General features: G+C 37.4%; 4 protein-coding genes across 6 annotated transcripts; 2 read left to right on the top strand and 2 right to left on the bottom strand.

Moving 5' to 3' along the window:
* The first annotated feature begins 190 nt into the window (after nt 1–190).
* LOC108817600 (calcium-dependent protein kinase 17) lies at nt 191–2797 on the top strand. Of its 2 annotated transcripts, none has more exons than XM_018590328.2 (7): nt 191–1091; nt 1199–1351; nt 1443–1558; nt 1656–1823; nt 1941–2068; nt 2187–2286; nt 2374–2797. In XM_018590328.2, the coding sequence occupies exons 1-7, from the start codon at nt 281–283 to the stop codon at nt 2467–2469; spliced, it is 1572 nt and encodes a 523-aa protein (XP_018445830.1). In that variant the 5' UTR covers nt 191–280; the 3' UTR covers nt 2470–2797. The 2 variants fall into 2 exon arrangements, with proteins under 2 accessions (XP_018445830.1, XP_056846352.1); XM_056990372.1 differs by having other exon boundaries at nt 191–1116; nt 1176–1351.
* A 121-nt stretch (nt 2798–2918) lies between these two features.
* On the bottom strand, nt 2919–3546 carry LOC108817599 (splicing factor 3B subunit 6-like protein). The gene has a single exon (XM_018590327.2). The coding sequence runs from the start codon at nt 3457–3459 to the stop codon at nt 3085–3087; it is 375 nt and encodes a 124-aa protein (XP_018445829.1). The 5' UTR covers nt 3460–3546; the 3' UTR covers nt 2919–3084.
* Nucleotides 3547–3970: 424 nt separating this feature from the next.
* On the bottom strand, nt 3971–7345 carry LOC108817598 (dihydropyrimidinase). The gene is made up of 13 exons (XM_018590326.2): nt 7106–7345; nt 6557–6727; nt 6416–6467; nt 5951–6220; nt 5642–5853; nt 5423–5543; nt 5224–5311; nt 5054–5132; nt 4884–4971; nt 4760–4800; nt 4626–4678; nt 4374–4530; nt 3971–4289 (listed from the first exon to the last, which is right to left on the bottom strand). Exons 1-13 carry the CDS (start codon nt 7199–7201, stop codon nt 4095–4097), a joined length of 1623 nt encoding a protein of 540 aa, XP_018445828.1. The 5' UTR covers nt 7202–7345; the 3' UTR covers nt 3971–4094.
* A 160-nt stretch (nt 7346–7505) lies between these two features.
* LOC108814653 (geranylgeranyl transferase type-2 subunit beta 1) lies at nt 7506–9931 on the top strand. Of its 2 annotated transcripts, none has more exons than XM_018587263.2 (10): nt 7506–7661; nt 7805–7858; nt 7970–8117; nt 8324–8440; nt 8567–8633; nt 8711–8859; nt 9096–9229; nt 9320–9418; nt 9501–9576; nt 9670–9931. In XM_018587263.2, the coding sequence occupies exons 1-10, from the start codon at nt 7632–7634 to the stop codon at nt 9762–9764; spliced, it is 969 nt and encodes a 322-aa protein (XP_018442765.1). In that variant the 5' UTR covers nt 7506–7631; the 3' UTR covers nt 9765–9931. The 2 variants fall into 2 exon arrangements, with proteins under 2 accessions (XP_018442765.1, XP_018442764.1); XM_018587262.2 differs by having other exon boundaries at nt 7507–7661; nt 7967–8117.
* The last annotated feature ends 2774 nt before the right edge of the window (nt 9932–12705 follow it).

Here is a 12705-nt window from a genome sequence, read left to right as displayed (position 1 = left end):
TTTTTTCTTTAAATAACATTACAGACTTAAAGCTTTAGGTCCTAAACTTCCTCCCTATCAACAAACGCTTTACACCTTTGAACCGAAGGCCAACGAAGATGAACAAAACATTCTATTGATAGCTATTCACAACCAAAACACCAAAACGTTTCTTGCTAAAGAAGAAACAAGAGAATAAACACACAAAAACAAAAAGAAAAAAGAAAAACCTCTCAATTTTCTCTTCCTCCTTGAGCTTTTACCTCCTTCCTCTCCTCTCCTCTCACCCTCTAATGCAACAATGGGAAACTGCTGTTCTAACGGACGTAACTCAGGCGACAACGGAGGCACACGCGGCATAACCGATTCAAACGCTGGTCCAACTGCTGAAGCCTCCGTACCAACACAATCCAAACACGCCCCTCCTTCTCCTCCTCCTGCAACCAAACAAGGCCCTATAGGACCCGTCTTAGGCCGTCCCATGGAAGATGTAAAATCCTCGTATTCTTTAGGCAAAGAGCTAGGGAGAGGACAGTTTGGCGTCACGCATCTCTGCACGCAGAAGGCGACAGGTCAGCAGTTTGCTTGCAAGACCATTGCCAAAAGGAAGCTTGTGAACAAAGAAGACATTGAGGATGTAAGAAGGGAAGTGCAGATAATGCATCACCTGACTGGTCAGCCGAACATCGTGGAGCTTAAAGGAGCTTACGAGGATAAGCACTCCGTGCATTTGGTCATGGAGCTTTGCGCAGGTGGAGAGTTGTTCGATAGGATTATTGCTAAAGGACATTACTCGGAGAGAGCAGCTGCTTCTTTGCTGAGAACCATTGTTCAGATAATCCATACTTGCCATTCCATGGGAGTTATTCACAGAGATTTAAAGCCTGAGAACTTTCTGTTGCTCAGCAAAGATGAGAAAGCTCCTCTCAAAGCCACCGACTTTGGTCTGTCTGTATTCTACAAGCCAGGAGAGGTGTTCAAGGATATTGTGGGTAGTGCTTATTACATAGCACCTGAGGTTTTGAAAAGGAAGTACGGACCAGAAGCTGATATTTGGAGTATTGGTGTCATGTTGTATATCCTCTTATGTGGTGTCCCACCCTTTTGGGCTGGTAAAGTCATTCCACTTTCTTCTCTGTCAACCCAAATTATAAACATATATCTTAGAGATGATTTGTTTTAAATATATTCATGAGTTGTGATTACCTGATGATCACAGAATCGGAGAATGGAATATTCAACGCCATCTTAAAGAGCCATGTTGATTTCTCAAGTGATCCATGGCCATCTATCTCACCTCAAGCGAAGGATCTTGTTAAGAAGATGCTCAACTCTGATCCCAAGCAAAGACTAACTGCTGCTCAAGTTCTCAGTAAGCTTCTACAAACACACACTAATAACACAAAAACATAACAGTCTCTCTTCATGCCAAGTAATGTTTTCTCTCTCCTTTTTTGTAAAAGATCATCCATGGATCAAGGAGGATGGAGAAGCACCAGACGTTCCTCTTGACAATGCGGTGATGTCCAGGCTCAAGCAATTCAAAGCAATGAATAATTTCAAGAAAGTTGCATTACGGGTAATAATCACATCATTTGCCCAATAGAAAATATGAATGGAATATGGCTCTCAGTAGTAGAGTATCCTAACCTTAAAACCCTGAAACCCTTGAACAGGTGATAGCAGGCTGCTTATCAGAGGAAGAGATCATGGGATTAAAGGAGATGTTTAAAGGTATGGACACTGATAACAGTGGAACAATTACACTCGAGGAGCTAAGACAAGGACTCGCTAAACAAGGTACAAGGTTGTCAGAATACGAAGTCCAGCAGTTAATGGAAGCTGTAAGTCCTTTGCCTACTAACAACAATTTTTTTTACCCTCTGTCATATGCTGAGCAACAAGGAGACTCACCGCCGATTTTTCTATTTTTTGCTCTGTGCAACCATGCTATTCTATAGGCCGATGCTGATGGTAATGGAACAATAGACTATGGTGAGTTTATCGCAGCCACAATGCATATCAACAGACTTGACAGAGAAGAACATCTCTACTCAGCCTTCCAACATTTCGACAAAGACAACAGCGGGTAAGCACTCAGTTTTGTTAAATAATTGATTCTTAACATACTTCAAACACCAAAGACAGAAGTATGAAGCTTGCTGTGAATCCAAATGTTCACCTCAAATAATGCTTTCTGTTCTCAGATATATCACTATGGAAGAGCTGGAACAAGCCCTCCGGGAGTTCGGCATGAACGATGGCAGAGACATTAAAGAGATAATTTCAGAGGTCGACGGAGACAATGTAAGAAACAACAGTCTTCCCCTTCAAACTAAAACAAAGCATCTAACAACCTCATTAATATTAACATTAAGCAAATCTCTGATGCAGGATGGTCGGATAAACTACGATGAGTTTGTGGCAATGATGAGAAAAGGAAACCCTGATCCTATCCCAAAGAAGCGGCGTGACCTTTCATTTAAATAAAAACCAAAATGTTAAAGTAGAGAGGAAGAGAGAAGATATCAAAAGAGAGCAGAACATGAGTCGAGAAAACTCATCTTCCTTTTAACAATGAAAGACAAAGGCACATCAAAAAAGATTAAAAGCATGCTCGGATTACTACTAATGATTGAAACCGGAGGACATCGTTAAGAGATGAGAAGGCTCAAGAAGGGAGGGAGAAAAAAATTCATTAGTTGGGGATTTGGGGAGGAGGTGTTTGATCTATTGTACATTTTTTTCTGGTTTTTCTCAATGTACTTAAAAGATTCTTTTTTTCAATTCTATTGTATGTGTTAGTGATTACGTTCTCTCACTTCTTAGCAAAACACTTACCAATCCTGGAAAGATACAAAGCTAACCAATCTTCTTCAAAACCTACAGATCATCAAATGCATCAAAGCACAATACTTAGTAACATCAATAGCTATATGGAACTGAAAAGAGGTAACTGTCATTGCTTGGTTCAACATACATATCAACTCAATACAGCTCAAGCAAAAAGGTTTGACCTTTCCCCCAATTTAAAAAAAAAACCTAAATCGCAGGACGAAGTAATGATAACAATCTAATCGGATCGAAATCGAGGAGGACACGTGTCTACTTATCTTTGGTAGAGACACCATACTTCTCCTGCAGCTTGGCGACCTCTTCCTCGTTCTTCTTCTGGTCGAACTTCTTGCTCATCTTCGTGTGCTGGTAGTAGAGCACGATCAGGTACCGGTTCGCGACGTTGAACCCGGAGAGATGGTCCACGGCGTTCTTGGCGTCGTAGATGTCCTCGTAGACGACGAAGGCCGTGCCTTTGGTGTCCTTGCTGCAGCCGATTCGAACCTGGCGGATCGCGCCGTACTTGCCGAAGATGTCGTACATCTCCTCGCTCGTTATGTTGAAGGGGAGGTTACGGACGTAGAGCACGCGGTTCACCTCCGGTGGCAGCCTCGTGTTTTGCTTGCGATGGCTCATTGTCGTCATCTCCTTCTCTCTTTGTCGCCGGAGAGTTGTTATTACCGTCGCCCAGATAAATCTTCCGTCGGAAACTAGAATTCTAGCACTTCCGGTTTCGGTGGTGTTCGGTATATATAGACAGACAAAGTAAGGGTAAACCTGTCTTTTACATTCAATTATTGACGGTGTTAAATCCAATTAGACTGTTATAAGCCCAATTCAAAGGCCCATTTGTGAATTTGGATGCTTCTGTGCGTTGTGTTGACAACTTGACGCCGAGTAGCATTGCTACAACGTTTTATATACATACAAGAGCCCTGTTACGTCAACGACTTCAAAAGCTTTGTATTTCTGTTTTTTCTAAAAGTAATATTGAACTCACATTCGCGACTCTTTTCTATGTTCCGGCGGCATTTTTTATCTCGTCATCATTGTCCACGTCATTTTATTTATTTTCATTCGAAGTAGGAGCAGTGAGTAGTATTTGGAGCAGCCAACGCCGGATGCAGCGTTTATCACAAGTACATGGCTAATATAATTCTAGAGTATAGAACAGCTTTTATTCATAATCGTTCTTTTGGATCTTGTTGATAAAAATACAGTTATGTACAAATATTTTTATAGAATCAAATGATGAATATGCACATGATGATACTTGTAACTTAAGTAGATTCAGACCTGACACGCTTAACTGGAGCTCGAAGAGAAGATAGATAGTTAGCATCAGATTTCTCAATCCCCTCGAAGAGGTAGCTGAAAGGAGGCATCTCGACATACTTGCCACTTCCTGGAACAACTTTTAGCTCATCATTTTCCCATACGATTCGACCTCCTGCTATTGTCACTTCAACTTTTCCCTGAGTACAAAACGTCATCATCAGAAATTTTGTTTTAATGCATATCAGTCAAGAGAGGCTGTGCAAATTGCTAATGCATATTACCATTCCTCTTCTGCCCTCATAGACATTAGTGTCTGATCTTGAGTGATGGGACTTTGAGCTAATCTCGTAGCTTGAGTTTGGATTCAGTATAATAATGTCTGCATCCGATCCAGGAAGAATAGCTCCTTTCCGTGGATATATGTTGAAAATTTTGGCACTGATAATCAAACACATTAGTCAATAAATGAAATCAAAAAGCTTATCATCGATATCAAAAAAAAAAAAAAAAAATATTAATAATGGCAAACATACCACTCTGTGCTGGTTATTCTAACAAAATCAGTCGCAGAGATTTGGCCAGACCCCTGGATTATTATGATACAATAAAACGATTAAAAACTTCTGTAAGGAAAGAAGATTTTACAGCCCACGAGTGAGTTACTTACCACCATCGTGTCCCATATCAGGTGCATACGTTCTTCAAGACCTATGTCCAAAGTATTTTCACAAAATATTAGCACAAAAGCAGAAGCACAGAGAGCAAGAAACAAGTCATGTCAGGTGTTATACCATTAACACCATTAGGTATTTTGCGGAAATCATCAAGTCCCAAAGCTTTTTGTGTAGAATTGAAAGTGCAGTGATCAGTTCCTACAAGCTGCAGAGATAATGCCCAAGAAAGTGCAGTGATCAGTTCCTATAGCTCATGTTTCTCTACTCAATATATCAAGGAAAGAAACCTGAAGGATTCCTGTTGAAAGGGCATCTTGTAGGGCTTTCCCATGGCCTATTGATCTAATTGGTGGACTCATGACATATCTGAAATATTAAGAGTAAGAACTTTGAATGAAAACCTGAAAGAATAAATGGGAACCTCTTTGACCAGCAGAACCTGAGAGAAGTTTCTTACTTGGATGCAATTGCGAAGTCAGGATCCCAAAGCCAATGATCATCGAGGATTAATCCAGACACAACAGGCTCTCCAATAACCTTCTGCCCTGAAATACATTTACAGAAGAATAAGTCTTTAAAAATCAACCTATATGTTACACTAAAGGTTGTTCCATACAAGGAGCAGAGAAAAAGAAAAGGAAAAAGGAAAAGAGAACCTGCTTTTCGAGCTTTAGCAATCTCATCCATTGCGTCAACACTCATCACATGAACAACATAGAGAGGCGTGTTAACAAAACGAGCCAAACGAATTGCCCGGGCAGTGGCTTCTCCCTCAAGCTGCCATATGTCAAACAAACATCTCGGTTATAATAACTTGAACGAAGTTTACAGAAGCAAGAGAAACAAAATCCTATGAGGCTGATTATAAATTATACCACAGGAGGCCTTGAAAGAGCATGACCCTCTGGACCAGTAATGCCCAGTTCAATCATTCTTTTCTGTCCTTCGAAAACCGCATCTCCATTTTCAGCATGAACCATCGCCAAGGCACCGAGGGATTTACATCTTTTAAGACCTTCCAGGAGGAGGTCATCAGTGACCATGAGCGATCCTTTATACGCTAGGAAGAATTTGAAAGAGTTGATACCTACAAGTTAAGAGAGACAAAAGCACTCAGCTTCATCATAGCATAGCATAGCAAAACTAAGGGAAAACTGAAAACACCAAAACTATTAGGCATGTACCCTTTTCCTTGACCATTATCTCCATGTCCTTGGAAACACCATCATCCCACTTTGTGATCGCCATATGAAAACCATAATCCATGCAGGAGTTTCTGGATTTGTTTTCATAGGCTTCAAAACCAGCGACCAGATTCCCGTTAACGGGTATAACAAAGTCTATATGCATAGTTGTTCCACCAGCTAACGCTGCTGCTTGGCCACTGAAGAAATCATCAATAGTCTCTGTACCCATAAACTCCATGGCGAGGTGCGTGTGTGGGTCAATTCCTCCTATTGACAATGAAGAAAGAAGAATATCTTAGAAAAAAAGAAGATGGAAGGCTAACCATTTTTTTTAATTAGAAGCAAATATGATACTAGGATCAGATATTTGATCATAGGCATCCACTACTACCATGTAGAAGAAGAAGAAAAAGGCCAAAACTTGATGAACGTATCAACAACTAGTAAGAATTGATTTTTAACCTGGCATGACAAACTTTCCAGTAGCATCGAGTACAGTAACTTCGTCCCCAACCTGATACAGAGCAACAGGAGAATCTTCAAGCAGCGTCAAAAAGAAAAAGGATACAAGATTACAAGGGAGATAAGTTAAGCTAATAATACCTTAATGTTAGGCTGCACAGCGACAATAATACCATCTTCCACATAGACATCAGCAAGTTGTTGATGATGTGCATTCACAACTGTACCTCCTTTGATCAAAATCCTCGTCGATGAAGAAGATGGAAGAACCCCACAAGATTCCACACGAGACCCTCTCTCCGCACTACAAAACTGAAGCAGAAAAAAACATATTCAAATCCCATCAGACAGTTGAAAGTCGATTGTCTGGATAAACTTCCTTTAAGAAATTACAAGTCAATGTAAAAAAGTTTAGCTATTTTCAATTTCAATCTATTGGATTAGCTTAATATGTTACTTGCTTAAAATCAAGCCCAGCTCAAGACTTAGCAGACAAGATTAGATTTTTTTTGTAAAAAAAAAAAAAAAAAACTGGTTTGAACTTGTTGCTTATAACAAACCGAACTCGATACGATGAACAGTTCATAAGAGAGAGACAGATCAAAACAGAAGCTGTTAACTGGTCTCAGTTCAAGGCTCAAAGGCGCGGAGAAGAAAAGAACAAGAGGGAGTGTTGGATTCAACACACACCTGAGTAGCTGAATCTGAAACGGACGGAGACGGAAACAGAAGAAGCAGAGAGATGATGAAGAAGAAGACAGCATCGTCCATAGGTCTTAGCGCCATTGATGAAGAAACTCAGTAACTGACGACAGATCTCCCTCCACCCGTATATGCTGCTGATATAATCCAGCTTCCTTCCTAATCATTCTTCCAAGTCTCTTTGCTATTATTGGCCCATCAAATTTTCGTCAACGCTTAACGCAAAAATCAAATGAATATCGAACCGAACGATTCCTTCACAAAAAAACCACAATTAGAATAAAAAACCAGGTTCATTTACTTTAACCGGTTGAAAATCAGGTTTGGCTTCTCTCTTGCCGTAAGAAAACCAGGCCGGCCGGTCAGCGGTTTCCGTCTGAGCCTCTGTTCGAGGAAGAAGGTTTCGGCGAATAAGAAGAAAAAAAAAAAGGTCTTATTATAAAGAAGCCTCTCCTTCGATCTCGACTCCCCCGCCTCCAATCGCGCGACTTGTCTCCCGTCTCCAATCAAGCTGATGAGCTCTTCGTCTTCCTCGTCCTCCCAGGTAACCAAAGGCGAACTTCTCACTCAATGATCTTATTCGATCTCTAACTCATCGAAGTAGACTAAGCTTTTGCAACATCGATCCAATTTAAATTCTTTTATGTAAAAGTTACTGAATCTGATGTGAATTAATCCTATGGGCAGATGGGTGAGCTTGTAGCTGACAAGCATGTACGTTACATTCTTATGTCAGAAAAGGTACATCCTTTCCTCAATTCTCAATTTTATGTCACTGCGATTGTTAACTTTACTTATTTGTTTCGTTTTTTTTCTTTAATTGTCTTGGAAATGATCCTAACCTGCTAGAAGAAAGAGAGTTTTGAGTCGGTGGTGATGGATCATCTCAGGATGAATGGTGCCTACTGGGGACTCACCACTCTAGACTTACTCGACAAGCTTCCCTCTGTTTCCGTTGATGAAGTCGTTTCATGGCTCTTGACCTGCCAGCACGAATCTGGTCTGTATTATTATTATATTTCTGCTTACCAATAGAACAACGATTAGGCACTGAAAGAAGGTGTCTTTGAAACTCATATTGCCTTTCATTGCTAAATATGCTAGTAAAAAGCTATATGGATACCATCGGACTTAATCATTTGTTTTTATCCTAATCATAAGATATCATTCTGTAAAAAAGTTAACAAATGGTGATTTTCTGAACAGGTGGCTTTGCCGGAAATACTGGACATGACCCCCATGTTTTATATACACTGAGTGCTGTACAAATCTTGGCCCTCTTTGACAAACTAGACATTCTTGACGTTGCAAAAGTATCAAGCTGTATCCTTTGGCACTTACCTTCTTTACTAATGGTGTCAACTTTCATATTACTACTATGCAAAGAAAAATGCTATGCAAATTTTTTATGATAGATATCATTGTGGTTTCCTATATACGATATATTAGATATTGCTGGTTTGCAGAACGAAGATGGATCCTTCTCTGGAGATATGTGGGGCGAAGTAGACACGAGGTAGTGGGAAGACATTTATATGTTTTCTGCTTGTGATTGCACTTTTGTTGAAACTAACTGGGAGACTGTTTATGTAGGTTTTCCTACATTGCCATATGCTCTCTCTCAATTTTGAAATGTCTTGACAAAATCAATGTAGAGAAGGCCGTTGATTACATTGTTAGCTGCAAAAACCTTGATGGTGGTTTTGGGTGCACACCCGGAGCAGAATCACATGCAGGACAGAGTATGTTGTGCTACCTGAGCTTTTTTTTTTCCTGTGTCCACCCGATTCTACTTGCATTTGGTTTTTAGATGACTTTACCGAGTTAAATAGTCCTAGACTATTAAAATGACTCGGATACTCAGATATACTCTGTTTCCTTAGTGGAGGTGTTGTTGCTAAACCATTGTGTAGACAGTAATGAAAGTTTCATGGTAGCTTGACTGTTATTATTTATTCTGTTTCTCCTGTTCCTGCAGTTTTCTGTTGCGTGGGTGCTCTTGCTATCACCGGGAGTCTCCATCATGTCGATAAGGACTTACTCGGGTGGTGGTTATGTGAAAGACAAGTCAAGTCAGGGGGTTTAAATGGACGACCCGAGAAACTTCCTGATGTATGCGTTAAGCTCCTCTTCAGTTAGAGAGACCTTTATATACTTACCCCCTAGTTCTTAAACACACTTTTGATTGTTCTTATTGCCCAGGTTTGCTATTCTTGGTGGGTCCTATCTAGCCTAATCATGATAGATAGAGTTCACTGGATCAACAAAGCAAAGCTTGTCAAATTCATCTTGGATTGTCAGGTATTGTCTCCAATATGTCAAGACAAGTCGTATGGTTGTTAATTTATACTTCAAAGCTCTCGCATTTCCTGATTTTTTGTAGGATTTGGAGAACGGAGGTATCTCAGACAGACCTGACGATGCTGTTGATATCTTCCACACCTACTTTGGAGTTGCAGGTATTTACAAACTTAAGTGGTGTCTCTTTAAACTCACCTTTGTTGATTTAATAGCCAAACAAAGCGGTCTGATTTGATCAAAATTTGGTTCAGGGCTATCCCTCCTTGAGTATCCTGGAGTCAAAGCAATTGATCCAGCCTACGCTTTGCCTGTTGATGTCATCAATCGAATTCTCCTAACCAAATGAAGGCAATGGCAGTTCTGTGCGTTGTTCATTGGTTGGTTTACTTAGACGGTTTTAGAAGTACGGTTTTAGAAGTTCATTTGAATGCATGCTCAATTGTAATTTGGGAATATTAAACGAACCATGTGGATTCAAGTGATCTACTAATGGAAGATGTGATGATTGCAACTCTTGGTCCATTCCTTTATCAATTTGCAGAACTCAACAGTTTCTCGATGGAAACGAAGTTGTGTTGCTACATCTAATCTATTAAAACTGAAGTACAAATTAAAATTAACCCTTAATTTTTCTTAAATATTACAAGTCTGTGCCATTGATTTTTTTGTCATTTAACATCTTTACATAACAACCCTAATTAATTGAATACCTAACAATAAATTCGTAAATCTCTCTAACCATAAATAATCCTCAATTTTATTTTTCGCAGCTGCCATAATGTAGTGTAATCATTTCATGTAAAACCGTGTGCATAAATTAATTATCTATGTTAAAAATATTAAAGTCATCACTACCAAAACACTGTTTCCATGTAATATACTAAATTCATACCATACGAAACTATAGAATATGTGATTAAATATAGTACATCCAATTGTGAATTTTTGTTTGGTTTTGTCACTGTGTATAATAATATCATACGGGATTTGAAGTATCTGACTTTTTTATATTTCATGCCTCAACTTTCGTTTTTGAAAATATGAATATGCATTTTATACATAGAATTGTATATGTCAAAGCAAGTGAAACAGGAACTCCGTTGGTTTGTTTATAATTTAAAATATGTACTCTAAAAATTAATTAGCCCATAAAATATTCTTATAATTTTTAAACATGGCGTAAATTGATCACAATTTTCTTTAACCGAGATTGTTTTCCAGCTATATCAGGAATAACACTTTGGATACATCCAATTTAAATTAATTTCACAAAATATCTTTTAAATCAATGACACCTTATATCAAAGCCTATTTTTAGGCAACTGCCGTATCAGAAGTGATATCAATCTTTCAAATATAATAAGGAGTATCTTTTGTTTTCTTTTTTCGATATATTATAATATCTTTTCTTAAATGAACAAACAGATATTTGTTTCCTATATATTAGGTTCGAGATGGAAAATATGTCGACTAAAAGTTTCACTTTTCTGATTTTTTAATTCTGTAATTTTCATTAGTTCTTTTGACAACCCATTCATTGAGAAATCTGCAAAAAAGTATTATTAGCTACTTAGGGCTGTTACCAAGATAAAGAAAATTCTAGAAAATATGTCATTTTTCTTTGGGCAGTTTCTTATTCTTATATTTAAAATGGTTTCATGATAAGAGTCCAAACTTTTCCTCTAGAGAAACCAATTTATATAATTAAACTGCTCGACATGGATGCTTGATACATTTTGAGATTCTTATCGGTAAACTTGAAGTTGATGCTTAGTATTTCCAGGAAAGTGAATCATTTTGTATAAACGACTGGGTTAGTGTTAACAAAGAATGCCACATCAACAAAAAAAGAATGCCACATAAGTCTTTTTTGCAGAAGGTAATTATAAGTTGTGGCTCTAAACCATGGGGGTACTGATATTCCCTATTCATAATGTATTGTGCCCCGTAATTAGTGTTCAATATGTGTGTATATAATTGTTGCTATACTTATGTAAATCCGAAAATGTAAATGCTGAAAGCAGCTTAAAATATATATATATATATATATATATATATAATATATATATATTTGTTAGTGATTTTAAAGTTTGATCTATAAGTTAGCAGTATATTAATAATACATTTTAATCATACAATAAAACATGTAAGTAATTTTTTATACTAATAATGAGAGGTATATTGATACATAGATCCAAATATTTTTGTATAGTTACATAACTAATGTATTAAAACCAACCTGTAACTAAACCAGTTTTATTTTAGACCATGGGTAAATATGATTCAACTGAGTTCAATTAGGTTCAACCGAATTCAATTAAGTTAAATTAAAGAATTAAAATATATTTGGATCTAAATTTTTTGGTAATTTCTTTGGTAAATTTTATAAACATAATTAAATTTAGTTATTAATCAAAGTATAAACCAAATGAAAATTAAATATGATATCAATATTTTATATTTAAATATTAAATCGATATTTTTACTCTGAATATTTATATCCTGAATAAATGAAAAAGAAATCCGGTTTATCCACTGGTCTAGATGTGTGCCATGTTCACGGTTTAACCAGTCCAATCGTTGGTTTGATCCTGATTTAAAACACACAAAATTAACACACACACATCCAGTAAAATAAATTTATAACACGAATTCAACATTAAACTAAAATAGTACAAGACTAACTACTAAATTATCATATTTTGATCTATTTATATATCTATCAGAAAAGCAAACACCCGTGCGGGCGCACGGGTTCAACCTCTAGTTACTATTATTACTCCTTCTGTTTCAATTTACTTGTTGTTTTAGACTCATGCACACAGATTAATAAAATATTTAATTTTGTATATTTTTAAAATAAAAACATTATTACTCATACAGCTAACCATATTTCAACCAATAGAAAAATAAATAGAAGAATCTTATTAAATTTTTTTACATAGAAATCATAAAACGACAATTATTTTGAAACGAAAATTTTTTCATAGAACGACAATTAATCTGAAACGGAGGAGTATTATAAATCAAACATTAGTGTTTTCTTTCTCCACTTTCATTGTGCTTTCCATCTTGAAAAAGTATAAGAGTGTTTAATTTTGTTGTCCAAAAAGTGTTTAATTTTGTAAACACTAAATTTATTTTGATTTAATATAGATAGCCAGCTATTGTTCCTTGGAAACAGAGTTCTTTTACTCTTGTAACAGCTCCATCAATGCTCTGATTGAACAAGAGAAGAGTCTCGGACGTGCAGGCAAGAGACTCGAGTTTGTCAAAACTTCAACTCT

The sequence above is a fragment of the Raphanus sativus genome, chromosome 7 (assembly GCF_000801105.2).
Source record: "Raphanus sativus cultivar WK10039 chromosome 7, ASM80110v3, whole genome shotgun sequence".
In the NCBI taxonomy this organism is placed as follows: Eukaryota; Viridiplantae; Streptophyta; class Magnoliopsida; order Brassicales; family Brassicaceae; genus Raphanus; species Raphanus sativus.
The sequence above is the reverse complement of the archived record's forward strand: the minus strand, read 5'-3'. Positions and strand labels throughout refer to the sequence as shown.